The sequence below is a fragment of the Populus euphratica genome, unplaced genomic scaffold, assembly GCF_000495115.2.
Source record: "Populus euphratica unplaced genomic scaffold, PopEup_1.0 scaffold178.1, whole genome shotgun sequence".
NCBI lineage: Eukaryota > Viridiplantae > Streptophyta > Magnoliopsida > Malpighiales > Salicaceae > Populus > Populus euphratica.
Genome location: NW_011500062.1, coordinates 101,624 through 127,740, shown reverse-complemented (window position 1 = coordinate 127,740; position 26,117 = coordinate 101,624). Strand labels below are relative to the sequence as shown.

Sequence of the window (26,117 nt, the reverse complement as noted above, 5' to 3'; positions counted from 1 at the left end):
GAGCTTAGCGTACCGTTTTTGACTACCTTCTCTGTCATGTCTGAGTTCTAACATTCTAGGGAATCCGTGCTTTGCTTTGTCAATGTCACTTTCAATATGCTGAACACATACAAGTTTGATGTTCACATTGGCCATCTAGAGAGATTATATACAGTGTGCCGTTAGGGAGGAGAACTAAATTGAATAAAGGAATTCGTGTTTACTACTGATAGTGATAGGACCGGCGGTGGAATAGAACTAATTAAAGAAAGCCCTTTGAAAGCACATCTTTTCTTTAGCATCTAAAAGTTGAATGATGAAAGAGATTCCTTTGATTTCACCCTTATAAGCTTGCTAGGTAGCCCCTCTTCCCAGGACTGTGACTTGTTACCGTCCTAGCTACGCTAGGGGTAGGGAACAGCACCCTAGTATACCCGACCCAATTCACCGAATAGTTAGCGCTGGCTTTGGTTCAACTCCTCGCTCAGGAAATCCAGAAATGGATGACATTTTTTTGGTCTTTTATCTTTTGCCCGCCAGCTCTTTTTCCACTTGGCTAGGGCCGACGCGACGTATCAGAGAGAGAGAGAAAAAAGACCTTTCCCGTTGTTTGATACAGGGGCAGCCCGCAAGATATGTCCTTTCTTTTTCAACTGTCAAAACCTTGATATCTTCATTCCTTACTCCATCGTTTGCATCAAGAAGAGCATACTCTCTTTCGAAGATCGCTGAAAGGGTAAACTTTCTATGCTTCCTTTGGAGAATCTGCTGGTGGATATCTTAGGCATTGGTGGGGCTTACTGACTTATATTGATCCCGATCTACCTATGCTTCAAACCAAGTACCGTAAAAAAGGTTTCTAACCCGCGAGCTTTTACCTATAAGTGATGGGAGTGGCCAGAACACCGGTTGATTTAGTGATTTACCCATCCAAACAAGTGGATCTATCGCGCAGCATCACTATAGAGGCGAGAGAGACGGATAAGTGCCCCGCCCCTGTAATTGGCTCGGGATCCGTATTGGTGGGCACTGGATATAATGCTGCTGACTGTGCTACCTTTGCTGAAGTTTGAGCCGAAAATGACTTTGTTTTTGTCGGATATTGTGTCAGCTAGAGATGCCCCTAGGTTCGACCTGCAGTTTCTCCGATATAGGTCCTTTCTTTCCGCCGGCTTTTTGTTCACAAGGAGGCTTCCCTGACCTGGCTCTTTGCCTGATTTATGCTTTTTTGGACGCTGCTCTATAAGCGCTACCGGTGATGCTGGTTCAACTACTGGGTTTGCAATGAGATCTGAATATGCCGGAGTAAACTGCAATTTCTGCTTAGTTTCCCGGTCAACAAAGTCCATTGGCGCGGGATCCGTATCTGGAGGCCGTGATACTGTTTGTGCTGCTTATTATGTATGATAGTGGTAGTGGCTCTGCCTTTGTTTTTTAATAATCAGCTATTGGAAAACCTTGATCCAGAACCGGAGCAATTCCTTCTTTTTCTGTCTTGGTCACGGGCCTACCCCTACTCGAAAGGAAGTGAAGAGCAATGCCTTTGACTTAGTCTACCTCCTCACCCCTATTCCCTTTATCGGTCTAAGCCAAAAAGAAGAAAGCTTTCGATTCAATCCGTCCTAGCTCTTGTCTAAGGATTCGAAGCTGGCGAAGTAGTAGAAGTCGTCTCAGGCTTGTGGTAACTCTCTTCATTTGGTGGTGCTCCGCCGGGCAGTCCCCTGAGTTCGGCCGATGCTTGCTTTGTCTTTCTAGGTTCCGCCTTAGATTCAATCCCGCAGAAAGATCTTTATCCTTAGCTTAGCCCTTTACGAAGATATAGCTTGCTCACGCCTACCTAAGAAAGGGAGCTGCTAGTTCTAGGGCCCTAGCGCGAAAGCCAGCCCTTGCGAGGTAGGCTAAGCTAGAGAAGTAGGGAAGTCCTTTCTTCACGCGCATGCCTTTGAGTGCTTACCTCGACCCCTAAAGAGAGAGACCCGAAAGTCAGCTTTTCACATTTAGAAAGGACATTCCGGACGAATCAATCATTAGCAGAAGGAAAGAGCGGAAAGGCCTTTTTCGATAGAAGATGAGACGAAAGAAAGGATCACGACAAAAGAATAATGACGAGGCCAACTGGGATTCAAAAAGTTACCTTCCTTGAACCGCTTGCCAGCCTATCCCTATATAGAGTCCTTATATTTAGATAATAATCCAAAGTAAGCGTAAGCCTCCACCTAGCTAGAGGCATGAAAGAACCCGGCAAGTTCCGCATCTAGGATTATTCTGTAATCACACCCGGCGATCCTTAATAGCAAGATTTTTGATTCAATCTGGTCCTAAGGGGCGGGGCTAGCGGGTAAGGCAAAGGCAAAAGGGGTATCAGCAGTTCGAGGAAGAGTTCCATAAGGGGGTTCCCCACAAGCGTTCTATAGAAGGGTTAAAAAGGAGCTAATGGGCTAAAGGGCAGACTCTCAGTAGTAAGACTCACTCTAACGTGGTGGATAAGGCGCTAACAATCTCTAGTTCTTATCAGTGCTTCGATGGCGATCCAGATGAGCCAACCAACGAGTAAGAGTCCCTTCAGACTAGCAGTTTATAATCAAGCAGTTGATTCGGGCAAGTTAGTTTGACAGCAAGCTGACAAGGGTAAGATACGTCAGCTAGTCTAGCTTAGATCTTATCTTATAAAGCTTAGGAAAGTGGTGCCTTACGCAAGCAAGCATCTTTTTTCGGCAGGATAATATGAATATAGATAATTCCCTGAGAGGGCTAACGATAAGAGAGCTTCGACGAATCCGCACTTGGCCTTTGTTTCCCTGGGAGCCTGTTCCATTTTCAGTTTTGTTTGAAGGTAAGCCTTACCGAGACCCGTACATACAAAGTGTAAGCAATTTTTTTAAGGGAGGTAGGAGTTCGTTACAGGGAGTGGTGCTAAGGTTTTCATTCTAGCGCAAAGTCTTTATTTTAGTAGGTCTAGGAGGTTTTGAGGATATGGATACGAGCAAAGAAAGAGGGTTTATCCTTGGGGTTTGACCATTGTGAGTTTAGGGTAATCCTGTTGAAAGCCTATCTAGTTCTATTTAAGTTCTCAGCCATTCAGTATGAGTTGGATTCCTTGGTGTGATGCTCAGGTCTTCTTTAAGCGAGTGTGAAGTTCAGTGCCTTTTTTAAGGTGAATGGAATGCTAAGTGCTTCCCCTTCCTTTCGAGACCAGGTGAGCTTTTTTTTGAAGGGGCAGTTCAGTTCAATTCCTTTTCAAGCTAGGTTAAAGAGCAATCCTGTGCTGTGATAAAGTAAGTAAGAAAGCTAGAGATAGATATAAAATAAAGCTTAGACCAGCAGGCGGCCAGTAAGGATGATATTTTATAAAAGCAGGCGCAAGGTCGCAGGAGTCTTAAAATTGGACAATAAGGTAAGCTATTTCATTTAGAAATATACGTTATTCGAAGCCAGCCCTTCCTTCGCTCACTTCTCAGGGCCTGCTGAAGGAGTCTTCGAGAGCCAGATCAGGGGAAAAGAGCTATTTTAAGCCAGTAAGCTCTCCGAGCAATGAAATCAGGAAGTCAAATGAAAAACAGTTTTCTTTCCGGAAGCACTCTTTCTTCTTAAAGGACTGGAGTCTAAGTTAGCCAGTTTAAGCATGGGCGGCAAGAGCAAGAGACAGCGCTGGGATAAAGCCAGTTGTTGGAGGCTACGCACCTTGAGTTTTTAGATCCAGGGGGAGTTTCTAAATTTGAAATCTTTTTTGCCTAAGTTTTTTCCAGCAATCTCTAGGTCTTTCCCCCAGGAAGTGAAATTGGCATACTCTTGTCAAGCATAACAATAACATAGATTTCATTGAAAAGCTTGAAGGCGCAAGTGAGAGTTCAATATTTTAGTGCTAAGAGTGACATAAAGAAAGAAGACGACATTCATAGTTACTCGCACGTAAAAGCGAGTTTTCCTTTTATTTAAAGGAAAGTCAGCTATTTTTTTTTTCTCGGGGCCGTCACTTATTCTGTTCAGGGGGAGATGAAAGACAAAGAAAGAGATCGGGGGACTTTATGATCGGAGAAAGGAAAGGCGCGTGGTTGGTGTATCACTGGGTCGGTGGGGGAACCCGTAGGAAGGGGGGACGACCCGACGAATTCACATCAGAAATCGCCAACATGAACACAAACTCAATCTTGAATTGCGTATAGAAAGAAAACGAACCACTCTCGGAGCTGAAGTATATGAAGAATGGCTTGTTGGTCCCTTTCGTCCAGTGGTTAGGACATCGTCTTTTCATGTCGAAGACACGGGTTCGATTCCCGTAAGGGATAGGTACGTGTTCTCGGCCGCTTTCAGTTAGTGTGAATTGCTGAGTCTCGCTATCTGGCTGGAAAAGGTGGTCCGGAAGCTTCCTTTCTCCCAGCAAGCAAGACGAGATCACCACTTCTCTCAGTAATGGACTTTATTGAATTCTTCCTTAGTCTTAGATGTCCTTTCATAGATTCTCGAACCTCCGACAGACAGAATCCAATCCCCATTGCATGCGTTCTTTCTCTCCTCCCCTCCCAAATACCTAAATACATAGTTCCGTCTATGGAGCCCAAAGCTCCAACCATGGCATTAAAGTAAGCAGTGACGTTGGCCTAGTCTCTCGCCCAGCCTTCTTCAGTGGCCAAGTTGAAGCGTTCAACGGTTCTTCGGCCTACCACCTTTCTTTTTTTTTTATGTTCTTAGAAATTTTTGGATTTTGCTAGAAAAATGTTTTGATTGTGTCGTGCGATTCAATCTCTTTATTTCTTTTATTATTTCGATTGTATCTACATAACCTAATTCTTTGATTTTGGTTGCTAACTCAACGGTAGACGGCGTGCGGCTAACATCTTTCTTTTACGCATTTGTATGAAGAAAGGGATTTGTTCATACCATCGGTATAGTTTGTAAGACCACGACTGATCCTGAAAGGAATGAATATGAATGGAAATGAAGGGGGGAGAAGGTAATGAACATTAAGAAAAGGTTCGCTTCGCTCTCAACCGCTACCACTAGCCGGAAAGGAAAGTCGGTTTCTTCTGAGCTTGCTTGCCGACAATTTGATCTGCGACACTTGTACCTCCCGCTTGCCAATAAGCTATAGTCAACTGAACTTTCACTTCACTCGCAAAAAGAATTCTGCATTGAACTTAGGTTTCAGTTCCTTCTTTCTGATCCGCCCTAACGTGCTCCCTCTATCTCCGAACTAAAGGACAGGAAGGTTCTCTCTTCTTAGGTGCTGGCTTTCGCTTTCCCAGAACAAAAGAACAAGGATTTATACGACCGGCCCTAGTCATTAACCTAGCATCTTTCTTTAACTCATAAGATAAGAAGAGTCTAAATTACTTACAAATCTTCCCTATCCATACACATACAAACCAGAGAGTGCGCTTCTTTCGAGGCCCCTTCTTCGAATTGTTTCTCTTTGGGGCCTGGGCCGGTTCCAAACCGTCTCTTTCTTTTCTGTATGTGTACGAGAGGCGGGACGGACCCGTGACTTCTGCGTACCACCCAGGGATAGCGACTGAAGACAAGGGGTTCTGTCTCCGACATAGGAAGGAAGGATTCTTATAAACGTTAGCAGTCTAGGTTCCAGTCGTACTTTCTGCTATCGACACAGACAGTGGCAATCGCAGCTGCATTTCTCGAGAGGTCTCTTCCCACCATCAAACCTTACCAGCCCTTGACATATGAGGAATATCGCGTGAGTGAAAAGCCATCTGAGTCGAGATCACAGCCTTCTAGCCCTGTGCTAAAGCAAAAGGGGCCTCCTTCTAAATGAAAAATGAAAAAAGACTTGTCGGAAAAGATCGCATTTTTTTTTTGGACCGCAATTACAATGGGAAGGCATCCCGAAACATGGTGAGAATCTTCCTTCCTGACTGAATCGCTGCTGTCTTCTTCATTCTAAGTAGCTTACGTCCTCTCCACCTCTGATCTAGCACTACCTACGATAGAATCCAAAAGTTCTAGAACGTACCTTCCACGGTTAAGCCAACTCGTCCCTGTCTAGTAAGCCATCTTCCCCCTCCCGCTTTCCCTGAAAAAGGATCGATGAATTCCCTTCCCTTCTCTCCACCGCTCGGTTACCGTAACGGATCACGATATAGAACCGGCAACCGGGACGTCCAGGGTAGAACTTTTGGGAACTTTCCACCTCCTGTTTCAATATTTAAAAATATGAAGAAAGAGTAGTGAGAAGGCAGAAGAGAAAATCTCTTCTTCGGAATAAGCGAATATGCTTGCCTCTCCAAGGAAAGCATGGAAAGAGGTGGCCCGAAAGGGCTCCTTCGACCAGCTGAAGGAATTTCTTCCAAGTTAGTCGCCACTGAAATTAGGCATACCAAAAAAGATCTATGGCTTCGGCCATGCAAGAAATCCGAGTCCCTTTCCTCTTATTTTCCCATATGCATCGGCTTTCCTAAACGCCCTACAATCAAACGTGAGCCTAATCTCAAGAAATCTTTCTTTTCTCCTAGGAAAGGCTAATCTCCGCTCTAGATGGGAAATTGATCAAAAGTCCGTCTTTCTCGTGTGATCTACAAGTAGTGCTTGAATAGGACTTCTTAAGAATTCAAAGCCAAGCCAAGAGGGAAAGAAGTTTGCAGGTAGCTGTTAGACGTCGCTCCTAGAGCAGAAAGAAGTCAACCATCAAGAGATCCTAGAAGATCAAGAGAAATAATTTCTCACAGGACTCAAAATCTTCCCCTTCCGATTAACAATCTCTTCCTTCCATTATGAAGATTCATTTATGAATTCTGAACGTTCATCTCTCTTTTAGTAGTAGTCGGAGTACTGGGGAATATCTTATCGTCAGAGAAGTCAAAAAGGAAATGCCAACTTTCCTTTCCCTCCTAAGCTCCTCATTTCACACAAGAAACTCTTTTCCGACATTTCTTTTCTTTAACTAAGACTTCTCTTCCCTCTGTGCCATTTGTCCCTTCTCCTATTGATTCACTTCATCTGCACCTTTCCCCAGCAGTAGATTCTTCTTCAATTGCTAACGATGCCCTTATCCTTCTATCTGTAACCCTAGCAAGGGAAGCCTAAACAAAGCGTCACACTCCTAGTAGTGCACTCACTTTCACTTCCTTTTACAGAAACCTATTTCTTTCTTCAAAACAGCCGAGTCTATTTCCTTTTCTTTCTTACTTGGGAAGCACTAACTCACAGATGGCGTGACCACGAACGTCCTTTCGGGGGAAGAGCTCGAGGTTTTGTTTTTTATCCCCTATTCCACTGCTCTAGCCCTTAGTACTTTTCCTTTTGCACCTGCCTTGTCGAGAGGCATTATTTCGAAAAGACTTTATTAAAGTGGCGAATCGGCTTCTCCCTAGCATTCTACTTCTTAGAGATCACTTGTTCTAATAAGACTTTAGCTAGCTTTCCCCCTCTTCGGGTTACGTCTTGCACCCTTACTACATCTGTCGTTAGATCTCCTTTAGTTCGAGAGTCCGACTTATTTGATCAGCCGCCCCGCTATGGATTAAGGAGCTAATGTTTTCTGCAGCACCCCTGCCATGTAAGTTTTGTAGGAAGTTTCCGACCTCCTCTATGACTATTTCGGTACTTATCCTCCTGTTTTATGGATGCAACAACATGGCGAGCTGTGCGTTCTGGAGTGGGACCTTGCGTAATCCTGCCTGTCCCCGGCTAGTCCCTCCATACCAGCTAGCAGTTTAGGGACTCCCCTTCTTTACTGAGTAGGGTTCCCGGGTGCCTATGCGATTATTAAGTCAGGGTGCTACTGTACCAGAGTCATCTATCGTAGTAAAGGAAAAGTGCCTACCTCGCACTCTGAGGCAGTCTTTCTATCGTAAAATCCTTTTCTTTGAAGCACCCTTCGTCAAGTCTAGTACGAGTGGGTCGAGAGGGCCATTACGTTCCGTCCGGAGCTCAAGAACTGGCAATCCGCCGTTCGAGATGGTCTCTTGGAGGCCGGCATCAGTTCCTACAACGGGTTCAGATTGGATCATGCTTTGGGCACCAAGATCGAAGGCAAATGGTCTACAAATATATGAAAGATGCTCGTAAGATTCATTTGCAAGCTGGGCTGGAAATGGTTTTCTCACAGGATTTGATGGATTGCTAGCTGTCTCACTGTAAGGCTTTACAGGCTCGCTTTCTTACTGGATGGGAATGCCCTAACTATGTGTCACTTCTGACGGGGAACTCCAATTGAAATCGCCTGGAAGAGGGGAAGCCCTTCTTTATTAGCTTATTAGCTAGCTAAGTTTAGGGTTCGGCCTTACACTGGAACTATATAAAGTGTTTCCTTAGACTGCTACTATATACGGGCTGCGGGCCTTTGAAAAGGATAGGAGACTGGTTGAAGAGTCAACCTTCTTTGCAAGGGAATCTGTCCATCAATCCCATTCGGGTTCATATGCCTCTTCAAGTAAGTAATTTACCTAGTCTGTTGACATGGCTAAATTCCCATCCCTGCTTTCAGTTATGGATTGACTAGTTATATTTAGGCTCTAAGCCCTTATTCTTTCAAAATGGACATATTCTATTGGGTTGATTAGGTCAATCAGGTCCGAAAAGCTGACGAGAGCTCTTGCAGCTGCTACTCTTTCTGGAAGAGCTTATTTTAGCGGCAAGTCTAACAGCGGAATTGCCCACTTCTCTTCCAAAAAGCCAGCCGATTATCTGTGATGCGTCGGGCAATCACTTTTCCCTCTTAAGTGAGAGTTCAATCCTGCCAGTCACGCCTTTTCCCCTTCTTTTTATTGGCATAATCTAAACGACAAAGTAGGATCAGAAGGCTTACGCACCCTGGCGACGAAATGAGTTCGCTTCGCACCTTCCTCAGCTTTCAGGAAAGATCCGACGCAGCTATCGAGAGATATAAGCTTGCCAGCCCGGAGTGGAGGGGAAGAGGAGCTCCTTTTGCCAGCCCGGAGTGGAGGGAAAGAGTAGCTCCTTGCCAACAGCTGAAAATTCTACAGAAAAAAGAAAGGTTCTTTGATGCGCTCGGATAAGACTGAAAGAACAACTTCCCACCTACTGACTGAGTAAAGGCTTGTGCTATACGAAAATAGAATAGGCATTCGCCTTTCGAGTTCTTGTCTCTTTCCTTACTCTAAAGAGTCAGCTATAAATTACCTTAGTAGAAAGCTATAATGATAGCAAGAAAGGCGACTAGTGAAGATGCCGAGAATGCCCTTGGGAAAGAATACGCTCTTTTCGCAATTGAAGGGCTTGTTTCTTCTCTTTGCCGGATGGAGCTTTTTAGCCACTTTTCATATCATAAAGTCGGCCTGCTTCGAATAAGCAATCACAAAGAATGGTAAGCGCTACGAACCGTCGCCTTACTAATCTCTTTCGAGATAGAGGCAGAGGTGAAGGCACCCATCTGGCCTTTGAAGGAAGGCTAGTCACTCCCGCTCGACTTCCTGAAACTAAGGAACGTCGCTTTAGATCGGCTCATTTGGAGGCGATTTTCCTACATCTTTTTTGTTCTTGTTAAGAAAGTCCCGAAGATCCATTTTTTTTTTTATTGCTAAATTCTTCTTTTTTATTGTTCTGTCAAAGGTTTCCTTATCGCTCGGATATCTCTTTATGGACGAACTCCAGAAGGCGGTTGCGCTATCCCTCTTCCTTTGCTCACGAGTCTCTGTGGTTCGTGTTTTCCTCGCCCACAGTTCTTTTATGGTACCTTTTGGTATGTATTGCCCCCTAACTCTATATCAGATCCACCAGACGAGAAACGTGATTCCGAACTGCTGCTGAGTCGTCGGACTTATCCACCAAGGGATTCGTGGAATTTCTGTGGATTGCGTTGGGGGAAATCTACCAAAGCTAGGCAGATAGATAGACTCCTTTCCTGCTTATAAGGGAGAGCAAGAAACAAAATCAAATGATTGTTTTTTAATCAGCGTCCCCTTTTCTTTGGGGTATGCAGATACTAAGAGTCCTCTCACTACCAACCAGTAGACATCATCTGGCTGGGTCTTGCCGGTATCAACAACGAGAAAAAAAAAACAACCAAATGAAAACAGCAACTAACTATGGCTCTTGGCCCAGACAACGTCCTAGGCGTAGGGGGGATCGGAGCAACAGGGAAGGCCTAGACGGACGTTTTTATTCCTGGGCTGCAGTAAGTAGATCGAGAGGTCGTTCCGCCCCTTGTCCCCCAAGATGGGTAATATGTTCTCAATAAATGTTGCTCCAATCTGACCTAGCTGGCGAGCGATCCCAGTTTAGGCAGAGAACAAGACAGCAAGCGAGCGTACCTTTGTTCGCTTCTTCTCCACCAAGCACGGAAGTTTAAGGATAACTGTAGGTCGGTGGATACCTAAGGAAACTCCGATTCGATCCGCCCCCCGGCTGGGAGGCATTTACCTCATCCCGATCACAAGGAGAGGTTCACCATGATGGGGGGGTCCTCTCTTTTTTTCCCTTCCGGAAAGAATGAAATGCATAGGGGACCATCCTTTTGTTGCGGCATGCTCTTCAGATTTACGGATTCGTAGGGGGCCTCAGGCCCTAGCTTAGTTGACTGACAATGACAAAGGCTTTCGAAACTAAGCTAGGGCCTTTTGAATTGAATCTTAAGTAGTCTATCAGTGGGGCGAAGCGTGAATGACCCTTTTCAGTAGGGGAGCGAAAGGTTAGACCTTCTAAAGGCAGCGAACAGCGGTTCTTCTATGTAGGTATGGCGTTCCCCCTTGACTCTCCTAACGTCGAGCTAAGTGACTTCGTAACCTTTGCGTAGCGTAGTAGAATGAAGGCTACGCACCGACGCTCTCTTATCTATTAGCCTAAGCGTCTTCGCTAACTTGCTCGCCTATTATACTACACCCTACTATACAATACATTAGTAGGGTAGGCTAAGCTAACGCTTACTTCTACTAATGTATTGTATAGCCTTTTCCTTTTTGAAAAAGCCTTTTTTTTTTTCTTTCATAAGTCAAGTAGGCGAACCTAAAGATCCTTAGTAGCGTTGACAAAGAAGAACAGCCGGGACAGCGAATCTTTTTTTTTTTTATATCCTTATAATTGTTCTTATATATATGCCAGCTTGACAATGACATTGCCTCTTGATTTGATCTGAGGTGCGAAGAGAAACATCTCTTTTTTATGACTTCCACTTATCGATCCCGGCCCGGAAAAGTGACCGACCAGGGCCCTATTGATGAATGGAAAGGGTTTATGAGCCCTAGCCCTTGTAAGCCCACACCTGTGTAGAGTAGATCGTTCAACACCTGCGGCACAAACCCATTTTTACCTATTGGTCCTAGTATCATAGGCGACCGAACGGCCGCCCCCTAATTACTAGACCGACCTGCTATAATAATTCCATAAACACCTAGCGAAGATATGGCAAACAAATAAAGTAGCCCTATGTTCGGATCTGACAATACCATACCATAATCAAAAGGTACAACGGCCCGAGCGACCAGACTTAACATAAATGTAGCCACTGGAGCTATTCTAAAAAGGGATAAATTAGCACTACTTGGTGAAATAGGTTCTTTTAGAATCAATTTAAAACCATCTGCTAGAGGTTGTAACAATCCGAACGATCCCACTACATCAGGACCCTTTCGACGTTGCACAAAAGCCATTACTTTACGTTCAGCTAGCACTAAAAAGGCTACTCCTAGTAGAAGTGGTATAATTATTCCAAGTATTTCAGCTGGAACAGCTATGTACGTTTTCGATTTTCTATTCACTCATGATCTGGCCTGGTCGACCCAATCATGATATTGAAGGATGGGACCTTTTCTCAAAAACCCCGGATCCCGGGAAGAGTGGAAGATGGTGCAACATAGAATCTTGTTACGTTACTTCGAATGGCCCGCCTCACTTGCTTTCTTTATAAAGAAATAAGCGAAGTCAAGGGATTTTATTTCCTTCTAACTAGTGGCTGAGAACCTTCATTCAACAGATTTGTGATTGAGTCAATAAGGGTCTGGAATCTTTGCTCTTCTCTTTTGCATTTCCGCTGCCTGCGTTCTTTCTTCGTGTCCGTTCATATCGCAAAGCGGGGCGACGCCAGGTTGGTTGAAAAGAGCGGGGCCAACCAAGACCCCCAGAGAAAGCTTTGCTCGATAAAGCAAACGATTCGTTCCGACAACTTCGGACCAGATCTTTGAATTAGCCGATCTTACAAAATCGATCGGGCGGGCTGGTTGGGAAGGCTTTATTAGCGGAGAAAAGAATCGCCGAGAGATATATTCTACTATTTAGTCAGAACGAATGAGTGGCTGTGCAGCATGCTCCGGAGGAGATCACCCCTTCCCCGAGTCAGTCCAGTCAGTAAAGGGGAAGGCCTGCTGACTGCATTTCGGGAGTTTGAACACCATCCCATTTCAACCAAAAATACAACCCTGTCAAAGGTATCTAACCTTCCTTCCTTATGAGTGGAAATCGAATCCCGTTTTGTCTTTTTTTGCATAAAAACCAGCCTCTTATATATAATATATTACGTTAACGTTACGAAATTTGTTACATATCTCGTTGGGGAGTCGACCCCACACAACAACGACCATTCACTTGAACTCTAACTGTCGCCCGCTAAACCACTTAGCTACCGGGATTTCTTCTCACACAGTACCAATCGCTACGAGATTCTCTAAAAGCTTCAATCGCATTACATACTAAGGAAACCAAGAAGGAGCAATTGACGAGTAAGCGGCCTCACGAGAGACTGTACATGTTCACACTTGCACGCTTACTGCTCGGAATCTTATTAGAGAACTCATTCCCCGCGCGTAGGAAGGAGTCGAGTTCTTCGAAGTCAGAAGAAAGAGTCATGTTCACAGCAATAGGCCTAATAAAAAACCAGGATCTGGGCTTGAGCTGGACATGCGCTCCCATTCCGGTCCGGCTCTAGATGTTCAACACAGTGCCAGTCTTTCCCTTGGAGGGACATACCTGGTGTGCCATCTGAGTCAAAGTAATTGAACACTTTTTTATGGGCTATGGGGACCGGCTCCTTTCTCTCCTTACTCTATAATCTATAATCACGCTAGAATTAGACGGCTGAAATGCAAAATTTCAGTTTTTGCGCGTTAAAGTTAAGCCTTTTCTCGCATGGCTCTGACCCCTTTCATTTGATCATATAGGGAAAGTTATGAGATTTCTCCGATCCTGTCAAAGAATGGCATCTCTAATGCTTTGTATAAGTCTTTCATAGACCATGGGATTCTTCATCAGACCTCATGTGCGTGCAAAGACTCCTCCACAAGACTGGGTTGTAGAAGGATAATGGAACAATCGCTCAAGAAACTCGAGGACTTATACTGGGAATGAAAGTTCCCGATCTTTGGCCCTATGCCTAAATTGAATGATGACCGCTTATCTGAGCTGAGTAAAAAGACGATGGCTCCTAGGCTCTCCCCGAAACGCTAAAATCATTGCTTTCTTAAGAAAAAAACGAGTAAGAAAGTGAAAGAAGCCCCATGCCTACTCTTCTTTCCTGCTTCTCAACTACAACTAGGATGGAAGCCTTTTCAACATCAACAGCTCTCTTTCTCATTAATAGGCTCCCTTCACCTAACCTTCAAAATAAATCTCCATTTGCTTAATTAAGAAAGATTAGCTATATCCCATCTCTCCCCAACTCATACATATTAATGCCTCTGCTCTATACTAATATGTAATGTATGCTGAGGGATAAGGACCTTAAAAGAACAATTCTTTTTTTATGCTCCGGAAGATGATTTTCATTACCTACTGGATATCGATCTAAGAGGTGCCTACTTCCTCGAAAACGCCCTATCTATAGGTTGGGGCCTTTTCTTGCACTTGCAGGATGATAAAAGTGGAAAGGAGCGTCATTAAACTAACTTAGACAGGAAAAAAGAGCAGCTCCCTTGACTTTGACAACTGGGGGAAGAGGATCTGGCTACTGTTTTTGCTTCTATCTTCGTTCATTCCCCTTGGGTTAAATGTCGTCTTTTGAACACCTCCTAAAGCCGCTTCTGTAATACCGCTTTATCTTTATCCCACTCCTACTTTCTCTTGACTATGGGTATGGGACACTCCTACACGAGTATTACACCTGAAATATCGTATCGGGCTGAAGGTTCTGTGATTGTGATCACTTACGACAAGCCTTCTGATAAATGAAAAATACGTTTTATAGTTGTTGCAAGAAAGTAGCTGTGACGTAAATTGCGCCTTTGTTTTCGAGTCTCCTACTTCATTTTATAGGTAAGTGTTAAGTCTTGTCGCAATAGCATGCATGTGATCCGCGAGTGACTTCTATTCTTTTTCCGCGTTTCCGCGCCACTTTTGCTCATAAGTCAGTAAGCTCTTCTCCACGTCATATTTGTACTCTTACTTTCGCGTCCTTCATTCGGTTTCTGGATGAACCATTAGTATCCTTTACGGCTTTAAGCTTAAGTAAGGGCTCTCGGAATTCCCTTTCCTTACGGGGGCATGCTCACTTGCTACTTAGCTACTAAGGGGTGGCATCCCTTTCTTACTATGTAACCTCGTCACCGGTTAAATAAAAAAGGCTTATGAAATTCATGGAATTACGGCTTTCTGTCAAAGATTCATAGGTCTTACTCGTACTAGTACTACTACTATCGCATATCAGCTGTTATGATCTAGTGTCGCAGATCCGCTGTTCACTACCAACCCTCTCTCTTATTATCTTATAAGGGGTACCATCATGAGTTCCTCCTCGTTCTCGCTATTGTATGATTTTTGGTCCAACGAATGTAAAGTAAAAAAGACAATGAAGAGAAAATTTCCCACTAGTACTAGTGTCCGTAAGTTCCTATTGATTTCTATTGAACTCTTGAATTCCCCTGCTTCAAAGTTCTAGCGCGATCGCTCGTCTGAATAAGATCTTCCACTGTACCGCTGTGGTGATTGTAGTTGAAGGGCATGCTGGTGCTTTCCGATACCATCTGGCTGTTGAAAACAACAGTGCTTCAAGGTATACGGCGGTTAGGCTCATCCAAGACGCGTTTCCGGAAGTCGTAGGGAAGTTGAAGGTCCAATTTGCGAAGAGCTGGGGGTGGCTGTGTGACTTTGTTACTTCGGGTGACAGGGAAATAAGAGTGGTCTGGGGCGAAGGACCAGATCGTTGAAATCGCGACTTTAAAGAAGAAAGGAAGGGAGAAAAAAGGTGAGCAATGAAGTAGGCAAGGCCAATCCATCTGTCAGCTTCTAGGTCAAAAGCGAGTCTCCATTACGCGGTGATCTTTCCGAAAGTGGAGGTCCAGTCCAGCTCTAATCCAGTCTCTGATGGCGTAGTGGGCTAACTGACTGACCTAAAGGACTAGGCAGCTTCGGCTCCTATAACACAAGACCCGCATTCAATCAGAGAGGCTTTCACTCCCTCGTGCATCTCTAGCCACTTCCTCAGAGGAAAGCGTAAGCCGATCTAAAAGGCCAACTAGCTGCCCGAAAGCCTACCATATAATGGAGCTGGTACTTGTCTCCATCCCACCTATACCTGAATAGATTGAAATCCATTTCAGTTCTCCAACCCGGGCTAGGAAGTAGTGCTTTATAGAAGAAAACCGCGCCGATCTTGTGTGGTCACTCGCTTCCTTTATGCTTTCTGAATCTGTTAACGTATTAGAATCCCCTCTTTCTCGCGTAATGTACTCTATTTCTTGATTCGCCTTAGATAGACCTTTTCGAAATGCTGTACTTACTTCATGCCAAGCAGTTGCTTTGAATCGAAAAGAATGCATTGCGTTTCAACTCCCATGCTTTTAGTTGGTCAACAACTCTTTATACTTCTTCACTACGGCCGAGGAAGGGATTTCTCGTAACAATAGGAGACAGACAGATATAGAGCACTAATCCTACTAACTGGGGCAATCCAGGGTAAATCTCATTGTGCATCTACTTCTGCTCATCGAGAGTATACCCCCTACCAGAAAAAGGCTGAATCAAGATCTCGTTCGTATTCCCTTTTCTGCCACGGAGAGCGATGTTCCGCCTCTTTCTTAAATTCAGTTCACTGAACCTGAACCCTTCCACCAAGAAGACAAGCGGAGCGATCAGTGTGATCAAGCGAGCTATCATGCTTTTTCTGGCTTCTGGCCTACACAGATCAGGTTGTTTTGTTTGGAGGGCGATCAGTGGGATCCCTCAGTTCAGCTATGGTTTTTATTCTTTTGTCGAATCCGAGTTCCTCATGCCATGAAGACCAGCCAAGCAGAACTAAAGCTCCACAACCCGTTCTTCCCGTTCAACCCTTCTAGTCCTGACTTTGCTTTCAATGGACCCCATCTGTATCCTTCCCAGCGACCCTGCTTGTGTCGACCAGCCAAGCAGATGTGATTCTGTCTCTTCCTTTCCCCCCTTACTTCCCTAAAAGGTTGACTCTCTCTCCTTGCTCGTTTCACTCCTTTCCGTGAAGAGCACACTAGGCACCAAGTCGCAGTGACAACGCCTTCTAGCGGTAGTCCTCCGGTAATCAAGCAAGAACAAAGAATCATTCATCGGAGGGAGCGTGGATTGTTTTCAAGTCAGGCAGATACGTGCTCCTTTAAGACCCTTGATTGTCGCTCTTTGAGCAGGCAGAGACGAACACACAATTCCAACGGCAGCAGGAGCAGGAGGAAGAGAGACTTTCGAACCCGACACATCCACTGCACGATGCTTTGGAGCCGTAGTTCCGAGATTTGATTGAACTGGACTTTTCCGAAAAGGTGCTTTGGCTGACTCTTGGCTAAAATTCGAAGACACTATTACCTATGAAAAAATCGAAGGGCCACTGAGCTTCACTTTCAATAGCGTTTGCGTGAGCTATCGCTTACTCCACTCGCACAAAGTTACTGAAGTTGCTTTGCCTTCGCTACCCTGCGAAACCTGACTGACCTGTTAGGGCCTTGAATGCTCTCCATAGACATAGAAAGAAGCACAAGCCTCACACCGCTCTTTAAAATAAAAGGTCCTGTAACTTTCCTGTCCCTATCTAGTTCACCAGCCAAGCCCTGTAAACCAGTCGATCCTACTTTGAAGTCGGAGAAAGACCATTTTCAACTTTTTATCAAAGTCTCGTGGAGCTAACTAGCAGTGACCAGGACCCGTCAAGCGAACAAGCCCAGTTGAACAAAGAAAAGTAGGCCTGTCAAGAAGACAAGCTCCACGCTCAAGCTCAAGCTCTATCTCCTTCCCAACCCAACGCCCTCCTTGCTGCAAGATTTGATAGTAAATCACTGAGGAGAGATAGCTTTCCTCTTATCCATGCCGACCTGCATTGAGAATCCTGTTTTCTACTTGCTAATTAATGGTTCTCCACAGGGAGACCTCCGGAGCACAAAAGGGACACGAGAAGGAGATCCCTTATCACCCCACCTAGCGAGCTTAGCACGCATCTTTAGATGATTCATAGGTCACAAACAACCATTACAAGTAGTTCGTCTATCATTTTTCATTAACTCAAAATCGACTGAAGCAAGCCTAGATGGACTAGCCTAACCTACAAGAAGGAAGGATTCCTAACAGGGAGTAATGAAAGAGGCTTGGTATTCAGTATCAAGAACTCACGAAGCCACTTCCTCTTGTCACCCTATGGTTACACGGTCCCGTGATGGAACCCGTAAGCCTAAAACTTATTTCACTATCAAACATCCCCTTCCCCAATGTTTTCATGCTGCTCTTTCTCCCTCAGAACCTACATGTTATACACAAGCAACACAATAAAAATAATGGCGTGCAGCCATGATGGAAGAGTTTGATGCACTACTTAAAAATCAGACCTGGTCCTTGGTTCCTCCTTCTTCAACAATGAATGTAGTGGGCTGTAAATGGCTTTTTCGAGTAAAGCAACGGGAGCCATCAGCTCTCCATTGAACGCTATAAAGCGCGCCTTGTCACCATAATAAAAAACCCGGTCTTGATTTTGATGAGACCTTTAGCCTGGTTGTGAAAGTCTGCACTATCCGTTTGGTCCTTTCCATAGCCATTAATAATGATTGGCCTGTGCGCCAACTTGATGTCAAAAATGCCTTCCATCGTTTGCATCAAGAAGAGCATACTCTCTGAAGAAGTTTTTATAAAGCAACCACCTCTTCCAGAGCCCGCTCATCCTCATTATGTATGCAAACTACATAAAGCTATCTATGGGCTACGGCAAGCTCCAAGGGCATGGTTCGAAGGTTTTAGCTCTTTTCTGCTTGAAATTGGATTTGATTAATAATTGCTCCTCTATGTTCATTTATCATAGCTCACATGGTATGGCACTTCTACTTCTCTATGTAGATGATATAATTTAAACTGGTTCAAGTTCACTTGTCATTTCCAATATTATCCATCAGTTACGATCTAAGTTTGATATCAAAGACCTTGGGGATCTTCATTTTTTTTCTTGGTATGGAGGCCCATCGAGATTCTTCTGGTTTAACTCTCACACAATCAAAATATGCCATTGACTTGCTCAAGAGATCTAATATGGCTGCTGCCAAACCTTCCCCTGTTATTTCAGGCACCAAATTATCTGCTCATGACGGCTATTGCTGATGTGTCCTCTTATCGTAGCATTGTGGGTGATCTTCAATACTTAACAATGACGCGCCGCTTATGTATGCTGTTAACCAAGTTTGCCAGTTCATGCACCAACCCCGCACCTCGCATCTTGCTGCAGTCAAGCGCATTTTACGTTATATATAAAGGCACAGTTGATTTTGGTTTACGTATCACCACAGATCGCTCTTTAATTGCCTATTCTGACGCCGATTGGGCGGGTTGTCCAGATGATCGAAGATCTACAACTGGTTATTGCATATTCTATGGTCCAAATCTGATCTCATGGAGCTCTAGGAAGCAACGAACTGTATCCCGGTCTAGCGCCGAAGCTGAATATCGAGCTCTAGCTAAACAAGCTTAGACCTTCCTTCTTTGTGCTTCCTGCGCTCGGAAGGGTGAAGACTATGCCACCGTAAAAAAAAATAGGTAGTTTTCTACTCTCAGAAATGGCTTAATCGTTGGATTACCGCTCTTTAGCAGGATGCCGTAAGAAGTGCCCTTTTCATGCCCTTCTTTAGTCGAAGGCTTCCTACCTACGTGAAATATAGTTCATAGCCAGACTTGCTATCTTAGGCCTCACCTAATTCGCTTTCTTAGGTCTGACCTTCTTCGAGGCATAGCCCTTGATCCTGGGCACGCACATGGATCAAATGTTGTAAGGCTGAGTGCTCCGTTCTCTTCTCCTTTCCTTATAGCTCACAGTCAGACTAGTATTCAAGGAAGGAACTCCAAGCTTCGAGTAGGGCTTCGGTGCCTTCTCTCAATCGGCAAGGAAGCTAGCAATGCAATGAAGGGTATTTTTCCAATTTCTCCTTTACTGCTGCCGGTGGATTGGTCTTTCTTTCCTTTCCAATTGCTTTTTTGAATGGAATCAGAGTTCAGGTGAAGAAGGTGCTCCCTCATCAAAAGGTCTCTTTCAAAGAAAGATCTTCCAATTTCTACTCTTCTCGCTACAGACTCTGATCGCTAATCCATTCCCGGTTCCAACTCCGGTGTAACTCATCACAAAATTGCGTGATCTAAGATCCGGGGACAACTTCTACTATAACCAGGCTGGGAACTTTTTGTCTCAGACCTGACTTCCCGACCATCCCAAGAGAGATCTACCACTCAAATAGACTCAGAGACATCTAATCTCGCTTTGTGGCCATCCGCTCCCCTCGCGAATAAAGGAGATGGAGCAGCTCCTCTTCTTGCTCCCAGCTTTCCCGATTAGATCAGGTTTCCTGAAACTCCGCTGCTTGCTTTGTTCTAAGCTCAGCTGGAAATCAAGGACTTTCAAAGTGAAATAGGGTTTGCTCCTTGGCTAAGAGCCTATTCCGCTTCTTCTTTATTAGGTTGGTGCTTCGTAGAAGATCTTCCGTCTTACTATGTTAGAGGGGCTTTCATTGCTTTGTTGAATCAATCAATTAGAAGAAAAAGACAAAGCCAATGTGAATTGGAAAGGAACTCGAAAAAACCTAACTACAGACTGCGATCAAGAATCCATGAGAGAATGCGCGAAAGAAGACATGCTCTTGAGCCCTTTCTATTCCACACCCCTACCTTCCAATATGGTGACATCTAGAATAGAAAGAGAATTTCCGACCTCGGATAGAAACGGATCTTCTTTAATTTACCGCTAGCTCTTGGCCATAAGCTGCCGCTCTTCCTAATGGACTTAGAGACCTCTATTCCAATAACGTCGATAAGGTCACGGCTTCTTGAACGTCTGCCACGTTTTCTGGGCTTCCTTGATTCAAGAGAGGTGGTCAGGTTCCTGACGTTCTCCCTTCTTCCATTCTTGTCCTGAAACTGAGGAAAAGGCTAGCCCCTTTTCTCTTTCTTTCTTGGCCAGGCTAATGATATTAGTAAAATGCGGACGGATAGCTACTCTTCTTCGGACTTTCATTCCTCGGTTAGGTTCAGTTGCGCCCGCTGCTCACCTTTGAAATAGAGTTGAGCTGCTAGAAGCTGGAAATCGAAGACTTGAAGATTCCTTTCCCGCCCAAGGAGTGAAGTTGAGACCTCAGAGTCTATGATGATTTTCTTTTCTTTTTTACCCTTCTTTCTGATCTTCTTCTTTTTCTACTTTCTTTAGGGTGCTCCTAAAAATAGGATCTCTTGCAAGCTCTTAACCATACAGGGTTGTTCCTCTTCTAATTTTGCTAGATTTGTCACAAACCTCACCCTCGCTCTAAAAGGTCCATGCTTTGACATTGTTTCAGGAAGGTTGTTTGCGACGGGAACGTTCCTCTTTTTCTTGAGGGAATACTTGGAGTCTAAACGACATTCTTGGCCATCTAAAACTTTTAAGATTGGCAAATAATGTATTCGCATAGGCCCTCCGCGGTATAACTTTAACCTTTTTACTTTACCCCCAGATGGATGAAAATCATCAAAGACCCAAACCAAAGGTGAAAATCATTGTCCGCCCCTGCTTTCTTATCATTGAAAGCCTTGGCAGCAACTAAAGCTGAATCTCGCCTAGCAGGTCTCCGCGAACAATTGACCAAACTCGTGACATGCTTTCTTTATCAAGGAACTGTGTGTCAACGTTGTGCCGTCTTTTATCTCTGAACTTTAAGGTTTTTAAGTCTTTGTTCAGTGTGTATTGTATTTAATTCGCGGAACACAAACTTAAACAAAAAAGTAAGCTGGTGCGAAATGCAGACCACCGCGGTAAACTGCGCATCGTGTTAAGGCTAGGGCCGCTGGGTTTCTTCTATATCTATAATAGACAGGAAACATCCGTTCTACTTACTATAGGATAGGATCGTTGGGGGACGACGGTTCAAGCGACATCCATTCCCCCGGAGCCAAATCTTCCTTCTATAAAGACTAAGTCAAAGTGGGGGAAGGGGCACAGTTGCAAGACTAGCCTCCGGCCAACTTTCTAACCCCGGCTAGCTAGGTTAAACACTAAAAAAGGTATCTTCAATCAACGAAACGTAATGCGTCTGCCATTCGACAGAAGAGAGAAATCAAAGATCACAGAATAAAGAGAGCACTCCACAAGCCAAAGATGCGTTGTAGATGAGTCGGTTCGATCGCCCCACATATAAACGGTTTTTTAATGCCTTATCCTCCGCCCATCTAGTTGAGCAATTGAGGGATAGGAGAAGAAGAGTGGAAGGGATTGAGAATCTTTACGCTTGGTTGGGGGCTGCCTCTTTGAGGATGGCTGATGGTGGATCACGGAATGTGCTAGTTTGACTTAGATGGATCCCGGGGACTGTTGCCAACAATCCCATCCATCTTCAGTAGCGGATGCGGACACGAGAGATCTCTTGTCCGTTCTTGCCTTGTAGATCGAAGGATTTCAGAAATTATCCGTGGGGCTTACGACTGCTTCCAGAGCATCTAAAGCAGGGCATTCTAACAAAGGCATTCGATGTAGTGCCTTACTTTTCAACTGCAAATAGCGTATAAGAGAGAGAGAGTGACTCAAACTGACTCTTCTCTTGGCGCATCTCGAAGACGGTGTCACTTGGGATCGTTCCTAACTCAAAAACCCTTCCCCCGGAACTCCTATCAAAATTCCCGGCGTGAGAGACTTCTGCAAGTCGATCTCCACACAGAGTTGCATATGACCTCTTTTTTAGCTTATCTTAGTCAAAAGAGCGGCATTACTCCGAAATAATAAAAAAATCGAAATGAATATGCCGTCTCGATTGATGGTTCTCCTTTATATCTTCGGATTCAATCGAGTCCTATTTCAAGTAAAATAGGTTCGATGGCTCTTGTCTTTTCTTTAAAAAAAAATGGAATTCCTTTTTGGCCTTATCAAACTCAAATCCTTTGGCCAGAGGTTTCCCTAGCGGGTTTCCATCCGAGTGTTTACTACCAAGTTTCTTTCCGTCGAAGTGAATAGTTGCCCCTCTTTAAGTAGGTTATGAACTAGTTTATCCTTTTCCTATTCCTATCCTAGGACTGGTTGGCCTTCTAATAAAGCCCTTGTACTGCGCTATTGCCTTTAACGCCCTAAGGATCCTAGAGGGCGCTATTATAATCAGTGCTTCTATGACGATCTAGGCCAGTTCCATTGGATGGAGTTTATTTCTTTCTTTTCTGGTCCGTTCTTTAAATTCTCCAGCTCCAGTTGGAGTAGCTTTACTACAAGATCAAAGAGAAAGTGGTTCAAAGATCTCATCTCCCCCGATTGGAGAGAGGGCAGCTAGGTTAAAGGAGAGGAGGTTATAGGTCCCTTCCTGCTATTGGGATTGTAACAGTAGTGGATAGTGACAGTGATTGCTGGGTCTAAGTCCCCATTGGAGGGGATGAAGGAGGAAAGGAATAGCTTTTTTCTAGCAGAGAGGGCAATTCCAAGAGGCTAAACAATGGATGAAGGGGCTGGCAAGACAAATTAATTAAATATCTTATCTGATTGCTTAAGGGACAGAGACTGCCAGAAAGGAATTAGGATTGGTATCGAGAAGGAATACAACTATTGAGACATATACTGCTACTGGGAATGCCACTCTTTCTGATGGCAATATTTACTAGGCGAGCTCTTTGGGGATATTCTCGAATGAGTCTATTTACTTACTTTTCACACTTACTTAAGCGATCAAACTTCAATCTCTAACTGGCCTGTTGAATTGCATTGGTCTAAAAGAAAATGCTCGCTTTCAAACCTGATGAATTGATCTTGCTTGCAGGAACTGAGAATCTCACTTTTGCCCTAACCACAGATGGAAAGACTGCTACTGTCACTATTGGCACTGTATATTTTACGGAGACTACTACTACTGGTATTGGTAGAACTGACCTAGCCCTTTCCCCTTTAACAAAGATGAAGTTCTCTTAACCTCCTTCTATCGACATCGACGGCTCCGAGGAAAAGAGCATCTTATGGCCATGACCAGCTAAAGATCACTGCCATCTCACGAATTGGATTCGAACCAATCAAGCTACTTGCCCTTTAGTAGATCGTGAGGGGGGTCTGTCGTCCTCCTCATTATAGTCCTCCTAAAAGAAATAGCATTTCGTCGAAATATATCTTGTCTTTTCACCTTAGTAGTCCTATGCATAGTCAGTACTATAGCCCCAATCATGGCTACTAATAAAATCAGACTAGGAACCAAAAACCAGACGAAATAGTAGGTATAAAGTAAATTTCCCAATGTTTCCAAATTAGTCCAACTTCGTACTTTTCCGGCATAAACCGTATATCTCAGAGAGGTCGTCTTTCTTTGGGTTGGTAGTAATGGAATGCTTTCATTATCTAAAATGAAGAACATTTCCCACCAAAAGATCAGTCCAATAATAGCACTAACTGGTAAATAGCGCAAGACTTCTTCGTGAATCTCCGCTATTTGAATATGGAACATCATAACAACGAATAGGAATGAAACGGCTATAGCTCCTATATGAACTACTGGGAAGATCATAGCGGAGAAGTCGAGACCTAACAAAATAAGTAACCCTGAAGTATTGCGAAAGACTAGGATGGAAAACAAAACGGAATGTACCGGATTCTTAGCACGTGCAACCATCAAACCAGAGACCAAAGCAGGGCTCGACAAAACAGAAAGTATCATGGTACGTCGTCCTTCCCTGAAATGGAACTTTCATACTGGAGCATGAAAGTATTACGACCAGCGCGGTTGTTCGTCTTTCATTTTCTTATCTTAGAAAGCACTGAGTAACTTACGAAAGAGACTTCAGCATTTCGTCGATAAATTGAAGAAAGTGCGAACTGTTCCTTTTGGAGGTAGAAAGATCCACGCATAGCCCGTTGACAAAGGCACGCCGCGTCTCCGGCTTCACTCCAAGTTCGGAACATATATCGTCACAGACCTTTCTTGTGACGTTCAACCACTCTTTCTGGGAGGGGGAACGAGGGAAAAGGTGGTCGTCCTTTGTGAGGTTGTGCAGGAGCTCCGCAATCGCTTTCTCAGCCTTTCGGATTTGGAGTCTGCGATACGCTTCATCTGCCTCCTTCCTCTTCCTCTCGTCGTCGCCATCCCCGTTGTGCCCACCCTGATTTTGAGCACTGGTTGTAGCGACGGCTTTTCCCTTTCGTTCCATGAAAAAAATAGAAAATAAAAGTAGTCCAAAAAGCGCAAAAAATGCAAGAGAAACAGTGTCATAACGAAAATGACTTGTAACTGTGAAGCTATAAGGTATCCTACCCAGGAATAAGTATTCAGTTAGCATATTGGTGTTTCTTTTCCTCCGCTCCCCCCAAAAATGAAGAGAGACTTGTCGGAAATCGCTTGGTCAAACCAGCATGGGAATTGATCGATCTTCTACCTTAATAGTAGTGCAACGACATCAAAAAAGTCGGATAGTCTTTAAGCATACCGTCGAATCTGCCCTAGGCTAACAACTTTCTTCTCTTACGAAATTCATAGTTAGAGGCGTGATCTATTCTATTATACGAGAATTGCCTCTGGGCCATTGGGACCCTCTGAACGATCTCACATGCAAGAAGATTGGGACAGAGAGATCACTCCACTCATTCACGCAGAGTCTTCAAAAAGGAGTTCTCGATCGTCTCTTTTGAGCGATCAGCCTCACCACGAGCCATTCGGGCGCTTTTTGCCTTCTTCTCTTTTTTCTTTTTATTACATACAGTTACATCCTTTGGAGGAGAGAAAGGATTCGATTTATTCCTCTCCCGTTGGTCGAGCGTCTTCAAACCTCATTCTAGTTCTTTGATTCTTGTCTTGAAGAAGGTGCCCGTAGTGCTAGCGGATGCATTGACTTCGAGTCTTTCTTCTCTATCTTCTTCGAGAGTGTGGTCTTCGGGAATCAGAAGGAATCTACCTCCGGTACTAGCGGTTCAATTCCCTAGTGATCTAACTTCACCGGCTTTCGGATAATGAGTAAGAGAGTGGATAAGAAAACCAAGGTAGTCGATTTCCTCATAGAGGCGGTGACCGGGTGGTCTAAGTCCTGATCTTAGTTATGATGAGAGTGCGCACGAGAGTTCCACCTTTTCATGGGAGAGCAAGTCAATTAGAAAGCGTTAACAGAGTAAGGAACCCAGCCTTTTTCATCAGACTAGTAAAATCGGCAATTTGCACTTGTCTCAATCAAGATGAGCTGCAAGACTTCCTTCATTTCCTAATCCAAAGAATAAGGAAGCTAGAACAGAAGCACCCGAAGCATACGAATCCGCTTAATCAACTGTTTTAGAATAATCTGCTGAAGCAGCTCTTTAAAAAGCATCCGAATCGGAAGCTGTTCTTTCAACATCCGCCTCAGATAAAGCAGATGAGGGAGAAGGCCTTTGGCCTGATTCCCAGAATCGAATCGAAGCAGAGGAACGTTCTCTTCCCAGAGGAGAAAAGAACCAGAAGAGGAAAAGTAGCCAACGAGCTCAGCCCTTATACGATACGAGAAGTTCCAACTGTTGTTTTTTCTAAAGAGAAAGTCGAAGTTCCAGTCTCGGTTGCTCTCATATCATAGGCGATTGGGCAGTAGATCTACCATCCTAGGCATCAGAGCCATCCCTGAATGTCGTTCACATTCAACAAGATGCCCTTTCTTACTTTAGGAATAGTTGCTTGGGCAAGAACGGTGGCCTTTTCGAAGATGAGAGCAGAAAATGTGAAACGGTTTTTTGCGGAAATCAGAGGGCTGTAGTTAAAACGATGTTATAATAAGAATGTCTGTCTATTAATAAATAATAAGTTTCGAAACATCCTGTGCTCTTTTTTCTTAAAAAGAAGGCCAATCGTCAGTTAAGAATCTCACGTTATGAAACTATC

General features: G+C 44.3%; 1 protein-coding gene and 1 non-coding gene across 2 annotated transcripts; both read left to right on the top strand.

Moving 5' to 3' along the window:
- Positions 1 to 4,193: 4,193 nt before the first annotated feature.
- TRNAE-UUC (transfer RNA glutamic acid (anticodon UUC)) lies at positions 4,194 to 4,265 on the top strand. Its single transcript has one exon. It is a non-coding gene; the product is annotated as a tRNA-Glu (tRNA).
- Positions 4,266 to 9,089: 4,824 nt separating this feature from the next.
- LOC105108083 (uncharacterized) lies at positions 9,090 to 10,844 on the top strand. The gene is given in 6 exon segments (XM_011002237.1): positions 9,090 to 9,256; positions 9,476 to 9,735; positions 9,842 to 9,927; positions 10,012 to 10,044; positions 10,046 to 10,169; positions 10,172 to 10,844. Coding segments are annotated over 6 exon segments (843 nt in total). The 3' UTR covers positions 10,345 to 10,844.
- Positions 10,845 to 26,117: the final 15,273 nt, after the last annotated feature.